At 41.3% G+C, this 23352-nt stretch overlaps 1 protein-coding gene across 2 annotated transcripts in view; it reads right to left on the bottom strand.

The window, feature by feature from the left end:
• Positions 1-23352, bottom strand: part of PAK6 (p21 (RAC1) activated kinase 6) — a 100915-nt gene that overhangs the window by 19082 nt on the left and 58481 nt on the right. For both annotated transcript variants that reach the window (XM_089663309.1, XM_089663310.1), the window contains 2 exons: positions 9673-9893; positions 6672-7286 (listed from right to left, as the gene is read on the bottom strand). In XM_089663309.1, coding sequence (XP_089519435.1) covers positions 6672-7286; positions 9673-9876 — 819 coding nt within the window. In that variant the 5' untranslated portion in view covers positions 9877-9893. The remainder of the gene's footprint in view (positions 1-6671; positions 7287-9672; positions 9894-23352) is intronic.

The following is a 23352-nucleotide window of genomic DNA, read 5'->3' as shown; positions in this document are numbered from 1 at the left end:
CCACTTACAGCAATGACAGGGAACTATTCCTTACACTGACATAAATGATGGGGCACAATTAATAATTTTTTTACTCCCACTGACCACCGGGGAATCTTCTAGTCCCAGTAGCCTCAGTTAGGCCGGCCCCCCTATAGTCTGAAGGACAGTAAACTGGCCTATTGTTTAGAAAGTTTGAAGACCCCTGCCTTAGACAATGGCACCGTGAAGGTCTTCACCACATAAAATTCTTGGTAGATATTTACCATAAGCAATTATTTTCTTCCAATGCAGCCCTAGAAAAATTTCCATGCTTAGCAACCCATTCCTCTTTTTAAAAGTAAAGTTTTATATTGCCACTACCATTAGGAAATTAGGATTTTACAATCCAAAAAGCAAAGAAATTTCTACTGTATATAAATTTCTTCAAGACTATACCTCTATTATGGTTGGCCTAACCAAATGGACCAAGAATTTCCCCCAGCTTCCAGCTGATACTCTTTTAAATTCATTATGTTACTTTTGGGTAATGGCTAAAGCCACAATGTACTGAAAATGATGCTTTGACTTTTTTGCCACTGTTATACATCTTCATGTCACTTCTACCATATGGGCCTCAGCTCTTCCTCTTTCTGCCTGAAATGCAGCCATTTACTGCATGCCCCAAGATTAAATCATATTGTATCACTGTAGTCCACTATGATACCGCACATTTAGTAAACTACTTACCTCTAACCCCTGAATGGGCACTTTTTGGCCTAAATAACATCACGTCTCAAAATTTCAAGAGACTGTAGACATCTCCTTATTGTCATATCCCTTGTATCAAGGAAAGTTATCCTACAAAAAGTGGATCTATCCAGAACCCCCCACCATTTCTTTGTTTATAAACAAACTATCTTATGTTTCCACATGGAATGAGTGGAGGCCTCCATATATAAGAAACCACGGGTCCGAAGATTCTTTGATGTTTGGGAATCTTTCATTCAAATCTTGCCCATAGATCTTCAACATTCTATACAACGATGTTTTCAATGCATCCAATGGTATCAAACCAGACTGCTAACCAATGATCTCCAACTGACATATTTTCCACTTAAAGTGGAACTGTACTGCATCTGAGCACCAAAAACCAAAAATGTAATTTCATTCATTTTTAATATTCAAAGTAAACTCCTCTATCCATCCATGTATCCATGCTTTATTTTGCTGAGAAATCATTTTTAAAAACACCCCCTGGCATGGCTGGCTGTGGCCATATTGAGTAAGGGCAGATGATTCATGTAGCAGTTACTTCCTGGAATCCATCTGCCCTTAGCTCAGGCATTGGCTGAGCTGAAAACCCTCCCCCTCCTGAAGACTCCTGGGAAGTATGACATAATTTGCCTAGGCATGGAAACCAGGAAGTAAATGAAGAAATGCAAAACAAAAAAGGTTAAAACAAGTACATATGATATGCTTTCCTATCCATTTACTATTGCTAGCAGCATAAGGATTAAAAATAGTCATTGTTGATTGAGTGAGAGAAGTCCCGCTTCCCCTTTTTCTGTCACCTGCTAGTTGTCGATCCAACCGCCATCCATCTATATACGTATTACGGTTCATCCTTATACCCAGTACTACTAGTCTGTTTTAAAACTATACTAGCAAATGGTTTACTGTCATTTTTATTTGGTCTCACTGGCCAAATGTGGGGACCACTCTTGCTGTGAACTGCATTCACAAATTAAAAATAATAAAAATAGAATCACATTTAATGGGTTTTCAGCACAAATTACCAATCAGGACATACATAATTTCCAGAAAGTCCAAAAAAGTCTAAAATTGTACATCAGTGCAATTTCTGAAAATTGTTATTTAAATCAACAAGCCTGCAAGGTCCAGTGTCCCAGCTGATGTAAATAACCATCATGAAGGACTTTTTGAAGCCTTGGAGGCCTTATCTGTCTGGTGCTGGATTCATAACACAGCTGTACTGCTGCTGTACAGGCTTGTACAAAAGGCTGACTTGACATAACTCAAGGTGATGTGGATTCTGTGCAGTTTATTTTTAATTAGCACAGTTTGTTCAGCATCCTGACTAGAAATAGCTGGTACAGATGAGGACCCTTCTTACCTGCCTGAACTAGAACAGTGTAGACACCTGTCTGCCTGTCTATACTGGAAGAGGTGAGGCCAAATAGAATGTCTTCCCTTAGGATAGATCTTTATAATGTGAAAGCAACATATTTCTTTATGTCAACTGCTGTGAAATGCCATGCGTGAAAAAAAAATCCTCAAAAGTTATCTGCTGCACTGATAAGTTTTTCACTGAAAGCGAACAACACTTTTTTGTCAGGATCACACAGGAGAATGGAAATTACTGGCTTGAGGAAAAATACATTTACATAAATATACAATTTGTTTTCATGCATTTTGATGCATTTTTACACAAACAGACTAGAAAACACAGGTCAGTGCACCAAATATTAGCAGGCAGAGCCTTGTACGTCAACACAGTATGTCGGTGTGAACATGGTGAATTTTCTCAAGGACATGCATTTTGATGTGGCACCAGACACATTATACTGGAAGTGCACAAAATAACCTCCTCTCTACTCAGCAACTTGCAATAATGTCAAAATGTCAGAAAATATAAGCAGATTGAAGCCCATCTCAAGCTCATTTGATTTTTGCTCAAAATGCTAACTTCACTGCACTGTGAACTTCTCATGGCGAGTATTTGATTCTGCAGTAAGACAGAAAGAGCCTACCTCATTTCTTGGCTGGAGGATATTCAGGATTATCCAGGACAGTGGTCTCCAAACTACGGCCATGGGGTCCCTTTCCTTACTTTTATCAGACCCTTGGGGCAACATTTCATCCACTGATTCCAACAATGGGACATAATTCCCCCCACTGACCCAATTAAGGGTTAAATTCCTCCCAAAGACACCAACAATGGGGCACAATTCTTCCCAATGACACAAACAATGAAGCCCAATGACCGAAATGATGAGGCACAATTCCTCCCAATGACACTAAAGATGGGGCACTATTCCTTCCACTGACACCAAAGATGGGGCATTGTTTTTAGCACTGATGTCAGGACGTTTTCTACTCCCAATGGCCACAGTTATGCCCCCTAAAGTCTGACAGGCAGTAAACTGGATGGAAGGAAAAAGGTCACCCCACCAGCAAGTGATGAAAGAGAGAAGTATGAGTCCGAGCGCTTCCAGTGTCAGCCTATACAAGTGAAGAGGCGGATGCTGCTCAACCAACCTGAGGAGTCCAATGTTCTGTGACCAAACACATCAGAGGTGTGACCAGAATGGCGGCTGAGGCCATTCTTCAACATTGGGCTGCTAGGGTGGGTTGAGCAGCATCCACATCTTCACTAGTAAACTGCCCTTTGTTTAGAAGGTTTGGAGAACCCTGATCTACCTTTCATTCCTTGTAGTTCATTTGTTTTTAATCATGAAGGCTCAGCATCACAAATGGGCTTGTTGTTTGAAAAGGAACAAAAACCCATTTAGGTTGTAACCTTTATACCTCGGCTACACCTCACTCCAACCCTGAGGACCACCACTACAAAGCAACTATCACAGTTGGGTGATACCAAACGTGGTCTACATACAAATTCTGGCTTCCAAGGTACATCTACTCCTCCAAACTGACATCCAACCATCAAGGAATTTTAATATTTGCATAACTCCACCCAAAAGCCAGCCCACTGCTTGCATAAGGCTAATCACTCTTGAGAGGATTTTTCAGGGTGCTGTGATGTTTTCAGGAAGCCCCCTGGTGGCCTGCCTGACCAGAAATAAAAACTTCTTACATTGCATAGAAAAACAGAGATGATGTTGCCAAGTACAAATAAGGTATGTTATGAAAATGAAAAGGTTTTATTTTAAAAAATATTTAGGGAATGAGTATGCAGTTGCAGTCTGTTTTCTCCACTGCAGGTGGTGCACAACTAGAGCGGTTCTTCAGCTGGGGACAAAGTCAGGAGAAACCTGGTTTCTCTATGGTTTTCTTTGGCTCCCCAGCATTCTGGTTGGCTACGCTGCTTCCAGATGACCATGGCAGCGATCTTGGTTCAAGCAGAGTCGAAGTCCTTGCCCCCAAGTTTTGGTGTACATTTGCAAATTGGTTAGTGTAGGGAGAGCTTACAGGAACAGGTAGGGAAAGGTTCCAGAGGAGTAGGGTAAGAGCAGGGCCTTTGCCTTTACTTCCCCAAGTGCTCTCTTGGGCTGGACTGGCCATGCCGCACTCCACCTCCCTTGGCAAGCACTATCTTCAGCTTGGGCCTACTACCGCTTTCCGCTGCATTGACTTCCTGCATTGAGTTCCCAGTCAGGCATTCTACCCAGCCAGGTGGTTGTACTGTTCTGCAAGTCCTTTAATACACAGTTTTCTACACTTCTGGCCTCAGTGTGATTACTGCCGCTACACCAAGCTGCACCTACCCCACAAATGCAAAATATAAGCAGATTAGATTTCAGCCTTAATTATGAGCACCTAACCAGACCTAAAGTTCTCCGAACTCTGCAGAGAAAAAGAAAAGGTAAGGCAGCCATGCAATAGGACTGCGCTATAGAAGACAATTAGTAATGTGTTTCAGTCAATCCCTGCCACTTCACAGTATATATATTGACTGTCCCTGTAAAGAGACATGAATCAGAGAAAGCAAAGATTGTTATGGATCATTTTTCTCTTCTTACTTCATACCCACTTCCAAACCTCTTTATTTTGCACCAATAGCATTTCTAAATGCAACAAATAAACTATTGTATATTACTTCTATACTCTGACTTAATTAAATATTGTGGTCAAAATATTTATCGTCTGAAGAGTATGCCAACGTTGGGTTATATTCACACCTTTCTTACTAAAATATTGCCCTGGAGGATGATTGTTCTAACTCAGCCTTTTTTAACCAGGGTACCGTCTGGTATTTTCAGTGGTGCCTTGGCAAAATTCCTATAAATTGCCCAAAAGTGTATACAAGCCTATGAGTGGATCAAGCCTGCCTTTTAGTTACACAAAGCCACAGGTTCATTGTGCAGCATTACAACAGTCTAGCCTTTGTTATCATAACAACCAATGATGTCATTGGTTGATAAGGAGGATGATGGGTGCCTCTACAGTATCCTTTTTGCTTTTCCCCTGCCCCTCTCTGTCAGAACTGGGGTTACAATAGTAGAGTGAGGGGGAGAAACTGGGGGAGAAGAGAAACATAGGAACACTAGTCAGTACCAGTACACTAAAGGTGTGTTTGGTTTGGAAGAATAAATCACCTCTAATGTTGGGTGTCCTACATGCGTGGATGTTCCAGTAACATGTAAACTGTGTGTTTCGTTTTTTTACATTTTAGAATGGGGTGCCTAGAGACTGTGCAGAATTTTAAAGGGTGCCTTGACTGAAAAAAGGTTGAGAAACATTAGTCTAACTCAAAACAAAACACCTTTGTCATTTGAAAGACACCTGCAAGTGACCATTATTGTAGCCAAGAAAGCCCTCAAATATGTTGACACAGAAATAAATGATAAGTTATAGCATACATTCTTGTTGATAGCTTCAAGACTATGGATTGATTCACTGAAAATAATCTTGAGGCTAGGTGCACACTTTGCACACATTCCCGCAACACACAAAAATGCGCAGCCTTTTTGCAGACGCGCAGCAGTGCCATCAAGTCTTAATTGCACCTCTGCACATCTTGCTAACGAGCGCACTAAAGCGTATTGTAACAAAAGTACCACGTGTTTTGGTGCAGCATGATTTTTAAAAAAGGTCATGTACTTCTTTTGTGAGTTTATTGTGTATATGACAGTCTATCAAAATGAATGAGCTGTCCTTAAAAAAAATACACAATTGCACAAAAATGCATACGCTCCATCACACCCAAGAAGATAACTGTAATATATATTACCGTGTCCAGTCCTTAGATATGGTGGCTACTTTAGAGTTCGGTTTCTGTTTTTTTACTTAAATTTCACCTGGCAATCCTGCCAGTAACACACTTCTTATCGTAGGATGACAATGCTCACTCACCTTACTGTATCTAAGGGAAGCTGCACCCTAGAACAGCACTACAGAACACTTCTCCATACCATAGGGCACGGGTGTCACACTGGCTGCCCTCCAGCTGTTGCCAAACTACAACTCCCATGAGGCATTGCAACATTGACAGTTACAAGCATGACTCCCAAAGGCAGAGGCATGATGGGACATGTAGTTTCGTAACAGCTGGAAGACCACCAGTTTGACACCCTGCCATAGGTGGAGGTGTTTGTTAAACCTCAGAGATAGCTGGGAACAATGTAACCGATAACTGTTGGCAGAGAGCACAGATATACTTTTGTATCTAAAATATATAACAAAATGCTTTAATGGCATGATCAAACAGGGAACAAACAAGGGAACCAATTTGTTCCCTGTTTGGACAACAAAATAACACACCAAAAGGGAATAAGGGAAGTTCACTGTTCACTGAAATGTGGCCTCATTAACCAACAAGAAGGCTTAGAAGGTGGAAGGGGCTAAGCTCACCTGTAACAGGAAAAGTCAAGAGTTGTAAATAGATTCAGCTTCCTATATTTTCTGACTTATTGTTTTGACATTCAGTTTTCTGCTCAGTTTGAATTGCCCAGGTCTATTACAGGTAAAATGTAAAATACAAGTATAATAAGTAAGGAAAGCAATCAAACCTTTATCTTTTGTGCTGGAATAGGCTCTTCTGAACTCTTCCCATCAACTGAGGATGTGAAACCACTCTGCAGATGTTCGAGTTGTGAAATGTTCTCTGCAGGTTTTGGCACCGTTCCTTCTTCTAGGAGTGTTTCATGGGATAACTGTCTCCTTGTTGTTGTATGTGCTCGTGTGGTCTCATCAAAGCTATGACCTCCACTAATAGTCTTGTGAAGGTTTCCAGGTGTTGTTTTGGCTTGGGAAACATGATCCACTGTATCCTGAAAATCTCCAGGATCTAGAGACTTTGCTTTAGAAACAGGACCATTGGGTTTGGAGGGGCTGTCCTCTGAAGGTTTGTAATCAGGCCACATAGTCTGCCGCCTGATAGCCTTAGAGTTACCATTACAGTTGACGTAATTGCCATACTTGTCCGATATATTCTGCTCTGTAATAATATACTGTCCATTGTTTAGCCTTTCCTCACTCAGAACTCCCAAAGACTGAGCTCTCCTTCTCGTCAAAGGGCTTCGTCCTCTCAGAGTGTTGGAACTGCTTGCAGAAAGTTTTTGAATATCATTTAATATCCCTGAGATATATCCTTCCAAACAGATGGTACTACCACGAACAACAGTCTGTTTAAAATAAAAGAGGCAATTTTTAACTACTATTAATTAACTAGTATTATTAACTGTGCTTACCACTATTGACAAAAAAAAAATAGAGCCCCTAATACTGCACACTACATATCAACACGCAACTGCCACCCATTTGTGAACTGCAGAGGGAAATTGGGCCAGCAGCTTTCTGCAGCTTTGAGGAGTGCTATCTATACAATAGCCTTCATACAATATGCAATATATTACAACAACTAAGTTGTACTATGCCAGAAGTGGCTGTAAACCCCTGACATGTAAAATAATAGTGTGTACTTGCCTCAATGCAAAGCACTAAGTGTGATTTTATCCAAAGAGCCCATTCACCTGCCCTGGGTAGCACACACCCATATGGCATATTCTCAGACAATATGCGCTGGTAAACGTGGAAGTAAATGCACTCAAGGCTATATTGTGTTTTTCTAAGATTAGGATCGGTTTTGTCATGAAGTGTGTGTGTGTATGTATATATATATATACACACACACACACACACACATACATACATATACATACACTATATTGCCAAAAGTATTGGGGCGCCTTCCTTTACATGCACATGAACTTTAATGGCATCTCAGTCTTAGTCCGTAGGGTTCAATATTGAGTTGGCCCCGCCCTTTGCAGCTATAACAGCTTCAACTTTTCTGGGAAGGCTGTCCACAACATTTAGGAGGGTGTCTATGGAAATGTTTGACCATTCTTCCAGAATCTCATTTGTGAGGTTAGGCACGGATATCAGACGAGAAGGCCTGGCTCGCAGTCTCCGCTCTAATTCATCCCAAAGGTGCTCTGTCGGGTTGAGGTCAGGACTCTGTATAGGCCAGTCAAGTTCCTCCACCCCAAACTCGCTCAACCATGTCTTTATGGACCTTGCTTTGTGCACTGGTGTGCAGTCATGTTGGATTAGGAAGGGGCCATCACCAAACTGTTCCCACAAAGTTGGGAGCATGAAATTGTCCAAAATGTCTTGGTATGCTGATGCCTTAAGAGTTCCGTTCACTGGAACTAAGGGGCCAAGCCCAACCCCTGAAAAACAACCCCACACCACAATCCCCCCTCCACCAAACTTTACACTTGGCACAATGCAGTCAGGCAAGTACTGTTCTCCTGGCAACTGCCAAACTCAAACACATCCATCAGATTGCTAAACACAGAAGTGTTATTTGTCACTCCAGAGAACACATCTCCACTGCTCTAAAGTCCAGTGGCAGCGTGCTTTACACAACTGCACCGGACACATTGTACTTGGTGACGCAAGGCTTGGATGCAGTTGCTCGGCCATGGAAACCCATTCCATGAAGCTCACTTTTGTTGTGTTAATCTGAAAGCCACACAAAGTTTGGAAGTCTTTAGCTGCAGACAGTTGGCGATTTCTGTGCACTGTGCGCTTCAGCTCTGTCATTTTTACTTCGTGGCCAAGTTGCTACTGCTCCCAGTTACTTCCACTTTGTTATACTACCACTAACAGTTGACCGTGGAATATTTAGTAGCAAAGAAATTTCACAGATAGACTTATTGCACAGGTGACAACCTATCACGGTACCACGCTTGAATTCACTGAGCTCCTGAGAGCGATCCATTCTTTCACAAATGTTTGCAGAAACAGTCTGAATGCCTAGGTGCTTGATTTTACACAACTGTGATCATGGAGGTGACTGGAACACCTGAATCCAATGATTTGGAGGGGTGTCCCAATACTTTTGGCAATATAGTGTGTATATATATTCCCCCTTCCAAAATCAATGGCCAAACTGCACATATCTCTTGGTAATCACCAGAGGGGCTCCCATATAAAGTAACTTCAGTATGGAAGACTGGAGGGATGCTGAAGAAATATTCCTGCAGATTCAATAGATTTTTGCATCGAGATAAATCAAATCTACACTGGCATATATGAACAATGGTTTGGGTGGCCCCACCCTTTTTTCAGGTGTTGTCTGTTGAACTTGAAAAGTAGCAAAGATGGCCAAAACCATTGTTCATACATGCATAAATCTGTACAAAAACACTATACCATCCTGGCTTTCGGAGGTAAAAATGCATATAGTATCACCATTTTCATAAAAAGTCAACCTATTCCTTTCTGTGTAGAAGCTATTCTGAGTAGGCACCATCTTTTATCATCACTATAGCCTCTCAGACAGATGTTCAGAATTCTAAACTATGGATCTTGTTAAGATGTTATCTCTAAAATTGCTAGCTTCACTTTTGCTGTACCATAGCAGGTAATGATAGGTTTATTTTTCCAGGTAACAAAACATAATTTTGCTCCTGTATGAACCTGGTACACACAATTTGGGATATCTGACAATTATGAAGGCTGTGAAAAGTTATGCTGGAAAATACCATCCCCACCACTCACCTTCATAGGCTTTAGCTGCACTGGAGTGATCCTGGATGGGTCTACTACAGGTTTGGGACGTCGAAGGGTGTCCAGTACATTTTGCCATTGTGGAGGTAAGCCAACAAACTTCCCTTCCTTGGCATCAAAGGATGTATGTACACGATGCTGGAAGTTCAGAGGAGCCGAGATCTCTGGTCGTTTCTTTTTCTTTTTTCGAAACATGATTTCAGACTGAAACGCTAAAACAAAAAGGAGGTATAGTCTGTGAAAGAACATTCTTCCAAAATTATATAATGGCTTGTATCTAAGCAGATATAATTCTGAAGTGCGTTGGCATGCTGCATTGCATTATGCATTAAAAATGTTCTTTTCTCCGGAGTACCTAGAAGATGCAAAGGGTCTAGGGCAGGGATAGGCAACCTCAGCACTCCAGCTGCGTAGAAACTACAAATCCCATGAGTCATTGCAAGAATGACAGCCACAGACATGACTTCCACCCCTGGTCTACAGGATGGTAGAGGAGCCAAACGTGTGCTGGACTGCTGTGTTGCCTGTGCATTGATGCGCAATGCACGGACACGTTACCAATGTGTTGCATCATGCTCAAAAAAAATGTGGGCTTGCTATACATTTTTTTTTTGTTACCAATGCAGATCAGCCCAATGGACCAGAGTGAACAACTCCCCTATACATACCATCATTTTCACAGGTCCTTACGTTAGCATGTGTTTGAAAAAAAATGTACCAACGCATCTGGTGTGAATAAGCCCTAAAATGTGCTTAACAGTCATTGATAAAATACATTAAGCCCCGTTGCTTACTGAGGTTGCTTGCTCGGAATGGGTGCCATTCATAGAACTCTTCCAATTTTTTTCAATGAATGCAAGATGTTCCCTGATTAGAGGAGTTGGGGATTGTGATGTCACTGTTCTGACTCCCCACCTCATCCAATCAGAGAACACTTTGAATTCATTGAGAAAATGCAAAGCAATCTCTGAATGGCACCCACGACAAGCTGCAAATCTCCTGTGTTCACAAAGCAAGGGGGCAGTCACTTGGCATGGGATTCGGAAGCTAGTGGAGATAACTGTAGTAGCAAAGACTTCTACAGCAATTGCCAGCTTCCAGGGGAATCCCAGAGGTATGGTATATGATGTAACTATGTAAAATATCCATTTCTGACATTCATCTTAAATCATTTGTTCTCCCGGACTTGTCATTTCACAGGAAACTAGAAAAAAATGTTCTAACAGCCTACTAACCTGGAGTATAATGTTCTGAGGAATAAATGATACTCACAAGCTATTCCTATGATTTAATCCTATAAAAAGGCAAAGCATGAGATGGTGATAGCTAAAAAAAAATATTTGTCCATTGCTTCAAACACTGAAACCAGTCATTTCTTGCTAAGACGTAATGAGTACTAATTAAACATCATTCACAATTCATAACTATGAAACAATACATTGTTAAAACAATGCATCATGAAAACATTCTAATACCTTAATGAACCCGACATTGTAAAAGTGTATTTATAGTGATAATAATTGCTTAATATTCAACATTAATGGTCGAAATATTCAAGGCATGAACGTCCAATACTAACCTAACAAGTCAACAGTTAGAAGTTCTCATTATTCATTGTTATTTGTTTAGGGTCAGGGTGGCTCTTTTGTCTTGAAGCATCCTATGGAGACACCCTTGTATGTAGGGACTAGAATTGTGCTTCCCTAAACCTGGGGTGTCATACTCAATTTCATCCTGGTGCTGTATCAGCCCATGGTTGCCCTCAAAGAGCCAGTTGTATCTGTAAGACTAGATGTCTGGAACCCCCCCCCCCCCCCCCATCAGATGTCAAGAGCCTCCTCACAATCAGAAGTCAATGAGGAATAGAAGGGGGTGCCACTAAGTGCAGTTTTAAAAGCACTTTAATAATTTATATGTATATGCGTTCACATGATAACCATGAGTATGGTTGCTGTGGCTGCACAGAGCGGAGAGGAATCTGTAGGAGGAGGCCTGTCCTCCTCTCTGCTGCCGACTGCTGATACAGGGGGGTGCGGAGAGGAGCTGCTCCAGCTGCATGAAGAAGTGCAGGATGTGACAGAGGAGTTCTGTCCTCTCTGTTGTCGGCTGCTGACACAAGGTCGGGGCGGAGGAGAGTGCCGCAGCTACAGAAGGTGTGTGAGAGCCACATGAAATGGCCTGGAAGGCCAGATTCAGCCTGTGGGCTTTGTGATTGATGTGCCCTACACTGTGTGCATCAATAGAAAGACACAGCCCCATAGTCTAGGATGGCAAGTAACACTCCTGTGCCTCCCTCCTTCAAACTAACTGACTGGAAACTGTCCACTGTTTACCTGCATTTATGTGCAGTCAGTTCATCTATGGTTAGAAAATATATAATTCTGTGCTTCCAGGGTCACATTAGAAACTCTAAATGTGGCTAAATACAGTGCTTTGAAAAAGTATTCCTACCCCTTGAAATTGTCCACATTTTGTCATGTTACAACCAAAAACCTACATGTATTTTATTGGGATTTTATGTGATAGACCAACACAAAGTAGCACATAATTGTAAAGTGGAAGGAAAATGAAAAATGGTTTTCAAAATTTTCTACAAATAAATGTGAAAAGAGTGGCGATCATTTTATTCAGCCCCCTGGAGTCAATACTTTGTAGAACCACCTTTCGATGAAATTACAGCTGCAAGTCTTTTTTGGGGATGTCTCTACCAGCTTTGCACATCTAGAGTGAACTTTTTGCCCATTCTTCTTTGCAAAATAGCTCAAGCTCTGTCAGATTGGATGGAGAGCGTCTGTGAACAGCAATTTTCAAGTCTTGCCACAGATTCTCAATTGGATTTAGGTCTGGACTTTGACTGGGCCATTCTAATACATGAATATGCTTTGATCTAAATCATTCCATTGTAGCTCTGGCTGTATGTTTAGGGTCATTGTCCTGCTGGAAGGTGAACCTCAACCCCAGTGTCAAGTCTTTTGCAGACTCTAAACAGGTTTTCTTCTAAGATTGTCCTGTATTTACCATCATCCATCTTCCCATCAACTCTGACTACCTTCCCTGTCCCTGCTGAAGAAAAGCATCCGCACAACATCTGCCACCACCATGTTTCACGATGGAGATGGTGTGTTTCGGGTGCTGTGCAGTGTTAGTTTTCCGCCACATATAGCGTTTTGCTTGTAGGCCAAAAAGTTCAATTTTGGTCTCATCTGACCAGAGCACCTTATTCCACATGTCTGCTGTGTCCCCCACATGGCTTCTCGCAAACTGCAAACAGGACTTCTTATGGTTTTCTTTCAATGATGGCTTTCTTCTTGCCACTCTTCTATAAAGACCAGATTTGTGGAGTGCACGCCTAATAGTTGCCCTGTGGCCAAATTCTCCCACCTGAGCTGTGGATCTCTGCAGCTCCTCCAGAGTTACCATGGGCCTCTTGGCTGCTTCTCTGATGAATGCTCACCTTGCACAGCCTGTCAGTTTAGGTGGACGGCCATGTCTTGGTAGGTTTGAGATTGTGCCATACTCTCTCCATTTTTGGATGATGGATTGAACAGTGCTCCGAGAGATGTTCAAAGCTTGTGATATATAGTTTTTTTTAACCTATCCCTGCTTTAACCTTCTCCACAACTTTATCCCTGACCTTTCTGGTGTGTTCCTTGTCTTTCATGATGTTGTTTGTTCACTAATGTTCTCCAAACCTCTGAGGGCTTCACAGAACAGCTGTATTTATACTGAGAATAAATTACACACAGGTGGACTCTATTTACTAATTAGGTAACTTCTGAAGGCAATTGGTTCCACTAGATTTTAGTTAGGGGTATCAGAGTAAAGGGAGCTGAAAACAAATGCACGCCATACTTTTGAGATATTTATTTGTAAAAAATGTTGAAAAACATTTATCATTTTTCTACCACTTTACAATTATGTGCCTCTTTGTATTGGTCTATCACATAAAATCCCAATAAAATACATTTAGGTTTTTGGTTGACATGACAAAATGACATGACAAAATGTGGACAATTTCAAGGGGTATGAATACTTTTTCAAGGCACTGTATATGTGTACACATCTAAATGCAGCTAAACCTGCTTTAAAGCAGGAACATCTAAAAAACGCAGGAAAAATTGATCTGGGAATCATTGTTAATTCTTCCAAGATCACTTCTCCTGTATTTAGAAAAGCTAAATGCAATAGTACCTGTGTAAATTAGATCAAAAACTTAAACTAAACCCTCTGATCCTTGACCCTGGTATTACCTAATGTAATGCATAAACTATGCCCTAACACTGAACTAGCCCCCTGTTTGCTGTCCACTGGGACGCTGCACACAAGGAGAACATCATATCAAAATTTCTCACAATAATAATTTAATATTCCAAGTAGTACTCAATCAAGCTTCACTGCCATCTGCTGTGTATGGAGTATATTGGAAATCAGCTGCAAAACATAAGCAGCACACTGGCTTTGTGAAGCACATAAAGCTATTTAAGAAAATAAAAAACCCTCACAATTATACAGTATTAAGTATAAAATAATCTATATAGTGTTCCAGTCAGAGGATAAGTGAACAGTCCAAACTTTCCGGAGGCCCCACTGCCCTCTCCTTAGATCTTGACCAAGAGGTAGCCCTTGTTGTACTCAACTTATCCTGTGTCAGTAGCGGCTGCATCAAATTAATTTACTTGTTTATAGCTGAATAATATGGTATGGAGGTGTTAACCATCCCACAGGTTGCAAAGAACTGGTTGGATCTAACCAATTTTTGCTATGCACGTATGCTCATGGTTAAAATGAACAATTATCCTGTTTGCAAAAACTGTATTTACTTAAATGCTTTCAAACAATAAAGAAAACGTTTCTTAGATGTATGCAGTTTCCCAGTTAATGACTGTGAACTCCAACACGGATCTCTGAAACTGCAGTACTTTGGGAACGTGAAAGTTTGATGGATAAATTAATTGGAAAATTTAGCATGTCAGCCAATGTTTGAGGATTAAGTGTCTGAGCAACACAAAAACCACGGATGCTGCAGGCTAAAGCCCAAACACAAAGAAAGGTGACTTCATTGTTTTATGAGTTGGAGAGAAGTCACTTCCTCGTTCCATGATGAGTCAGCCATGTGATTACATGGTGACTACAGGCAGTGCAATGGATGAAACTTAATGAGACTCAAATCTCAATATTGTTGTACAAGTGTACAAACACCAACACAGAGCACCTTGTTGGGCAGAATCATCTTCTTTCAGGCGTGTTTTTACACTTTTATTTTACTGGTTTTAGAAATGCTTATATACTCCGAGGCAGGGGTGTCAAACTCAATTTCATCACAGGCAGTATCAGTATTATGATTGCTCTTGAAGGGCCGTAGCATCTATAAGATTTTGTATCTACTCTTTATCATAATAAATAATTGGATGTACATAGTGCAGAGTTCAGGAGTGGACTATAAATAGAATGCAGAGTTCAGGAGTGTGCTATGTACAGAGTTCAGGAGTGTGCTACGTACAGAGTGCAGAGTTCAGGAGTGTGCTACGTACAGAGTGCAGAGTTCAGGAGTGTGCTACAGACAGAGTGCAGAGTTCAGGAGTGTGCTACGGACAGAGTTCAGGAGTGTGCTACGTACAGAGTGCAGAGTTCAGGAGTGTGCTACAAATAGAATGCAGAGTTTAGGAGTGTGCTACATACAGAGTGCAGAGTTCAGGAGTGTGCTACATACAGAGTGCAGAGTTCAGGAGTGTGTTATGTACAGAGTGCAGAGTTCAGGAGTGGACTACAAATAGAATGCAGAGTTCAGGAGTGTGCTACGTACAGAGTTCAGGAGTGTGTTATGTACAGAGTGCAGAGTTCAGGAGTGGACTACAAATAGAATGCAGAGTTCAGGAGCATGCTACGTACAGAGTTCAGGAGTGTGCTACAAATAGAATGCAGAGTTTAGGAGTGTGCTACATACAGAGTGCAGAGTTCAGGAGTGTGCTACATACAGAGTGCAGAGTTCAGGAGTGTGTTATGTACAGAGTGCAGAGTTCAGGAGTGGACTACAAATAGAATGCAGAGTTCAGGAGTGTGCTACGTACAGAGTTCAGGAGTGTGTTATGTACAGAGTGCAGAGTTCAGGAGTGGACTACAAATAGAATGCAGAGTTCAGGAGCATGCTACGTACAGAGTTCAGGAGTGTGCTACAAATAGAATGCAGAGTTCAGGAGTGTGCTACGTACAGAGTGCAGAGTTCAGGAGTGTGCTACAAATAGAATGCAGAGTTTAGGAGTGTGCTACATACAGAGTGCAGAGTTCAGGAGTGTGCTACATACAGAGTGCAGAGTTCAGGAGTGTGTTATGTACAGAGTGCAGAGTTCAGGAGTGGACTACAAATAGAATGCAGAGTTCAGGAGTGTGCTACGTACAGAGTTCAGGAGTGTGTTATGTACAGAGTGCAGAGTTCAGGAGTGGACTACAAATAGAGTACAGAGTTCAGGAGTGTGCTACAAATAGAATGCAGAGTTTAGGAGTGTGCTACATACAGAGTGCAGAGTTCAGGAGTGTGCTACAGAGTGCAGAGTTCAGGAGTGTGCTACAGAGTGCAGAGTTCAGGAGTGTGCTACAGAGTGCAGAGTTCAGGAGTGTGCTACAGAGTGCAGAGTTCAGGAGTGTGCTACAGAGTGCAGAGTTCAGGAGTGTGCTACAGAGTGCAGAGTTCAGGAGTGTGCTACAGAGTGCAGAGTTCAGGAGTGTGCTACAGAGTGCAGAGTTCAGGAGTGTGCTACAGAGTGCAGAGTTCAGGAGTGTGCTACAGAGTGCAGAGTTCAGGAGTGTGTTATGTACATAGTGCAGAGTTCAGGAGTGTGCTACAAATAGAATGCAGAGTTCAGGAGTGTGCTACGTACAGAGTGCAGAGTTCAGGAGTGTGCTACGTACAGAGTTCAGGAGTGTGCTACGTACAGAGTGCAGAGTTCAGGAGTGTGTCATGTACAGAGTGCAGAGTTCAGGAGTGTGTCATGTACAGAGTGCAGAGTTCAGGAGTGTGTCATGTACAGAGTGCAGAGTTCAGGAGTGTGTCATGTACAGAGTGCAGAGTTCAGGAGTGTGCTACAAATAGAATGCAGAGTTCAGGAGTCCTTCCCTCCTCCTTAGCTCTGACCTCTGCAGCACTCCCCCTCCATCCCCCACCTCTGCACACATCTCCCTCCACAGCCCTCATCACCCCTCAAAGCTACCTCGCATCTCACCTACCCAGCCTGGCTCTAGTACCACATGGTAGTGTAGGCAGCTTTGCCTCACCTTGCAGGGAGATCGTTTTTCAGCATCTGTCCCCGCCGTGAGTGTGTGCAGGGAACTGTAAAAGCAGTGAGCCGCTGAGAATAAAGCTGTCCTTGCAAAAACAGAAGGCTTTTAATAAATGTTGTTATATGATTTTCACATGGAGATGGCAGTTTAAATTATTTTCCATAATGTACTCTTGGGCCCTAAATTTACAAATCAAAACACAAGATTGTATAAAACTAAGCCATCAGTCAGGCATGACAAGGGCAATATGATATCTAAATAAAGCCTTGCCATTACACATTCAATTTCTCACTTTTTATTCTCTTGAAATTCTGCCTGTGCCAAATACTAAAATATTCTTAACAAAAAAACAAAGTGCAGGGGAAAAGGAGATTAAATATATATAAAAGCATATCTAAATCCAAAAACAAAAAGATAAGGTGCCTACATAATTTTATTTCTTTTCAGGCCTTTTTTCCTTTATTTTCAGCTGGTCATCCCATGATTAAAACACACCTACTGTCCCCGGATGGCTATAGTCACTCACTTCACTGCATCTTTGGAGGGAGCCATCCAGGGTGGACTTAAATACATGAAATAAAACAAGCTGGCACTACAGTGAAGATCCTTGGTATACTTTATTATATCAAACAGCTAAAAACAGCCTGATAGGGACAGTAACGCATTTCAAAGTAAGGCTCTGTGTGGCCGAAATGCGTTAGCATCCCTGTCAGGCTGTTTTTAGCCTTTTGGCATATTAAAAAGATACCAATGATCTTCACTGTAGTGCCAGCTTATTTTATATACTTTATTTGGCTCGGCTTACATAGGGCTGATGCCAATGCCTGGTTTTCCCCACCAGGTAATTTGTATAAGGTGATCGAGAACGGCTTTCCTTTAGCTGATATAACTGGACTAAAAATATTCTATCTTTGTTCATCTCCATTTCTTGGAGCACAGGAAGATTAGTAGTTTAGACAACCCATTCATTTCAACTCACAGGAGGTGACAAGGAAACTGCATTTCTCGTAAGCCGCAATACATTACACTTTTGTCCTTGGGTTTGGTTATCCTTTAAGCAGTTCCTGCCCAGTCTGTTTAAAATGATGGCTGGGCAGGACACTTGTCATTCCAGGTAGATGTCATGTGACATCCTCCATGGAACGCGCCATGCGTGAGGCCTCCCATGGGCCGTGGCGCAATCTGTCACCTGCTGTGTCCACCGGACACAGTGGATGACCCATCAGTGTACCAGCTGCTGTTGGTACCATGTGATTGCTGTGACCTATCACAGCAGATCATATGACAATTGTACACAATGAATGGCGTTTCTTTCATGCCATCTATTGTGTACTATTGTGTGTATCTTTGTGATTGGTCACAGTGATTACATGGTACAGACAGGGCCAATCACAGCCCATTTGTACCATGTGATTAGCTGTGGCCAATTACAGCCAACAACAATAGGAAATACCGAATGATGTAATAAAAAAGAAAAAAAATATTTTATAAAAAGAAAAAAAAAAATGGTTACATTTTTTATTTTCTTTTTTGCATACTGTCACCAGTCAGTGTGCTTGATCACCCGCACGCCAGTTATATGAGGAGGATGTACTGCACTTGTGACAGTATGTAATAAAAATACATTGGGGGAAAAAAAAAAGGTTTGTTTTTTTAAATTCCAACTTCAAAAAACTCACCATGCCTCTTACTAAATATCGTGGACTGTCTACTTTCCAACAAGGGGTCATTTTGGGGAATATTTGTACTTTCCTGGCATTTTCAGGTCTCAAGAAATGAGATAGGCCATCAGCACATCAGGATTGATCCATTTTTTCTATTATCCCATAGTTTGTGGACTCTAACTTTTCTACAGACTAAATAATTTACACGGATTTGGGTTATTCACAAAAGCAATGCAACAGAATACATTTTGGCCTAAAGTTATAAAGAAAGATTATTTGTTTGCAAAACTTTATAGCAGAAACAAAGAAAAATAAGGGGTAATTTTTTCCAAATATTTAGCTTTTTTCCATTTATTTAGCAAAAAATAAAAACCCAGTGGTGATAAATACCACCAAAATAAAGCTTGATTTATGTGAATAAAAATTCCATATGGGTACATTGTTGCATGACCGTGCAATTGTCAAAGTGCAACAGTGCTAAAAGCTGAAAATTGGCCTGGGAAGGAAGGGGTTAAAAGTGCCCGATATTGAAGTGGTTAAAGAGAAAAATAAAATATAGCAAAACCATGTTTTCTCACATATGTCAAAACCATATGTGCCATCATTCGGGAGTCAGCAAACAAGATATACGTGACTCTTTACTCCGCATACTTCATCAAGCTGCCACCATAAGAGCGGAGTTGCTGTAAATGTACACAGATGGCAAAGCTCAACTGTAATCTGGTGTAGACAAACAAGTGTGCTTTTTTCATATGTCACCGTCTCATTGTTTATGTTCTGTTGCAATGCTGTCCAAATTTAGTGCTCATATGCTGTGTACAGGCCAGAAAAATGAAGGAACACACAATTTCATATGGTGAACTACTCCCATCTTCCTTGCTAATTGAAGGCAATGAAAATTGTTGGTGGATTTTGACCCTGGAGAACTGAGACAATGATGCTTTAATGAACAGAGAACCAACAGTTTGCTATTAATACTATTGTGTTCATACACAATGCCATGGGATTCAGGATCTGATATCACCCTTGGGTCTCCACTATCTAGCACTAATAAATCTATCACTGCACATCTTCCCATAGTGGTGCTACATTTTTTTTCTGAAATTATTTATAGAGAACAATTATAATGGTTGCAAAACATGTTCCTGAAGGTATCGTAACAAAGCATGTTTGTCCACCAAAAAAAACCCTCTAATTGGCAGAACTCATAGAGCCTAGCATTTATTAGCTTAGAGCAGTGTTTCTCAACCTTTTTTCAGTCAAGGCACCCTTTAAAATTATGGACAGTCTTGAGGCACCCTTTAAAATTATGGACAGTCCCAAGGCACCCCATTCTAAAATGGGGTGCCTCAAGACTGTCCATAATTTTAAAAGGGCACCCCATTCTAAAATGTGAAAAACTATTCTAACAGCAACATCCACACATGTAGGACACCCAACATTAGAGGCGATTTATCTTTCCAAAGCAAATACACTTTTGCACACTGGTACTGACTATTATTCCAGTGTTTCTCTTCTCCCTCAGATTTTCTCCATCACTGAGCTAATGTGACCCCAGCACTGACAGAGAGAGGCAGGGGAGGGTAAAACAAGGATGCTGCGCAGGCAGCTGACATCCTCCTTGTCAGTTGATGATGTCATTGATTGTCAGGATGCCGGTGGCTAGAAGGTCATAATGGTGCACAATGAAAACCTGTGGCTTTGTGTCACTAAAAGGCAGGCTTGTTCCACCCCCTGGCTTATATGCAAGTTTTGGGCAATTTTTAGACATTTTGCCAAAACACCCCTAAAGAAACCTCAAGGCACCCTGGTTGAGAAAGGCTGGCTTAGAGCATTCGGCTTAACAGTTGTGTAATGGTAAACTCACTGACTTTCTTCAATTTATTCTGTGCACTCTCTCTCTTCTCTTTCATTCCTGTATCAGTATGACAATGTATGACGAATGAGCTGCTTACACTACAATCTCCAAAAGTTCAGTATTTCTGAGCACCAATGTACTATAAATGATGAAAAATGAGGAAGAGAAAAATATAACCCAATAAATCAGCATTATCCTATGGGATTTTACGGCATAATACAGATGTACAAAAAAAAAAATGTTGAGTAGCAGAATTTGAGCAGCATGCTCAGATGACCTTTGTGGTTTAACACCTGAATTCCCTAGCTTCACCTATAGCCATGTTGAGTGGTGAAAATAAGGTTGTCCACAGGTGGCTGGTTTTACGTTTCAGGTACATAGATAACCGTCATATGTTCAGAAAGATTTTTGTCAAACTGAAATGATCATTGACAGTCTAAAGTGGGGTACACACTATGAGAAAATTGGACAAACGGCCCTCTGATTTTCCACAAAAGCGCATATCATGATGTAAACGACAAAGGCAAATGCTTCTTTCTTGTGTAGGATTTCTATGTTCATTGCCACCTTCTTCCTGGTCGTTCTTTGTTTCTGATTATGCACATTTTTTTAAAATTTGATTATTTTTGTACAATTACTGTACACATTGAGCAAAAATTGGATGTTGTGTTCACATACAATAAAAATTTCTAGCTTGCACTATACTAACCGATCATTCCCTATACGGAATTTTTCTTCTGATTTTCCTATAGTGTGTACCCAGCTTGAGACTAAAGAACTGAAGAAGCTCTATGACCATTTCAATTAAAGGATCTACACCAGGGTTTCTCAACCAGGGTTCCTTGGAATGCTAAGGTGACTCCAGAGGTTGCTAGGTGTTCCTTGAACAATGTGCATTTTTTGCCTCTCACTGACACCATTGATCTTTTTAGCTAGCTGTAAGGGGGTGATTCTTCCCAATGACCACAAGTGTAAGGACCGATCTCACTAATCATCACAGTAATATATTTTGAGTTGTAGATACAGTCAGTGTGTTCGGGGTTCCCTGAGATCAGAAAGGTATTTCAAGGGTTACTCTTGAAAAGGTTGAGAAAAGCTGATCTACACAGAAAGCATAAGCCCAGGCAAAAATGGCCCCATTCAAGAGAGATTCAGAGTTCCTATTCTTGAGAGCAAATTCTTAAAGAGATGCTGATAACAAAATAAGAAAAGAAGGCTGGTACAAAGTGTAGGCACCTAGAGATATTTGTACATATAACAGCTTTCATTTCCTTCCCCTATGCCTGAATGCTAGCCATTCTGAAGGGACAGAGCCTCGAAACCTCTAAGTAGGGTTGAAGCTTGCCTGCTCCCCTCCACTCCTAGATGTCTGAACTCTATATATATGCATGCAGCTTTTGCTTTCTCCCAAGCCCTCTTTTACACCAGTGCGGCTTTGAAGCCAACCATTTAGTGAGACTTCATTGTGGCTTGTTGACACTCACTTTGACTTCATTTAACAGATGTCAATGCAAATTGCAATGAAATTGCACAAAAATAGTGTAGGAACCTTTTTCTGAGTCACACCAGTTTGAACAGTTCTATTGCTGGTAATGGGGTGCGACTTGTCATGAGACTTTGAACTCTCAAGTCGCATGACATGTCACACTGGCGTGAACCAAGGCTGAGATAGAGGGACTAGGGGGCCCATTTATGACAGAGGATATTGCTATCAGCTCTCATTTTATACTGCAAAGTTATTTCACACTACATCCTCCACTTTCTGTCCCATTTATAACATGCAGGCTGAGACCTGATGCCTGAGGTGTGTTACAGAGTTCTCCTGGCTTAACACAGAAGACATGACTCTGTAACTGGAAGAGAGATCATCACAAAACTGACAGGTTATGGGACTGAACTCTCCCCCAGAATTTTTTTTTCTACTATTTTTTTTTTTTTAAGGCTTCTGTATACTGACTGAAAGCATTTGAGGCAGATTGAATATCCAAAGGTTCATACACATGGGGGGCTCATATGATATCATTGTGGCGAGCTTCATACTCTTTAAACAGGCTACAGCTTTGTGGTTTAAGAACATTAAAATAATTACTATAAATGTGCCTGTGCCCTTTACCTCAAAAATCTTTATTTATATAGAGGTTACTGGTACACCCTGCAGTTACCAATAGTGTGGTGGCAATGATCTGCAAGCACACGGAGCCTCTGCACCATTGCCGCTATATCACGCATCCTCCCGTACTGCAATGTAAGTAAGCTGTGTCTTACTGTGAAGGAAATCCCCTAACTGGTCAATATATAAATAATTTTCAATGTAAATCAGTGGCTGTTTTCAATGTAAATCCTCCTCACAGTGGGGCTGTGCCCATGCCTGCAAGGACTAACTGATCTTTTAGGTCTAGGGACACAAAAAAGATATTCTTACCCAACCCTCAGCTCTTCCACTGTCCATAGCCCTGCATTGAATGAGAGGATGCAAAGGGAAAGTCCACCACTGGGGCATGGGGGATTGCCATACAACAGGGGAGTGGAGGATCAGGTAAGTAAAAGTACTTTTACTTTCTTCTAGACCTAAATGAGCAGCTAACCCTTGCAATGTGGGTACAACCCCACCACAAGGAGGAATTTTCAGATTTCCTGGCATTGGGCTTTAGGAGCTTATTCTGTAATATGTGGCTCATCTATATGCATCAAGAATCTGAAGGTCACTAAAGCCTTCTTTTGCTCCCATCAGGAACTCTGCACCTAAAGATGAAGCATTCCTACCTCTGTGTTACAGTCAGCTTATGAAGGAATTGCATATCCCAGCTGCAGTCCGTCAGGAAATGACCTTAATCATTCAAGTGTTCTAGCAACCTAACAGTTGGCACTTTCCCC

This window comes from Staurois parvus, unplaced genomic scaffold (genome assembly GCF_062004578.1).
Source record: "Staurois parvus isolate SC_StPar_1 unplaced genomic scaffold, SC_StPar_1.0 ptg001653l, whole genome shotgun sequence".
Classification (NCBI taxonomy): domain Eukaryota; kingdom Metazoa; phylum Chordata; class Amphibia; order Anura; family Ranidae; genus Staurois; species Staurois parvus.
This window is presented reverse-complemented; position numbering and strand designations above follow the sequence as displayed.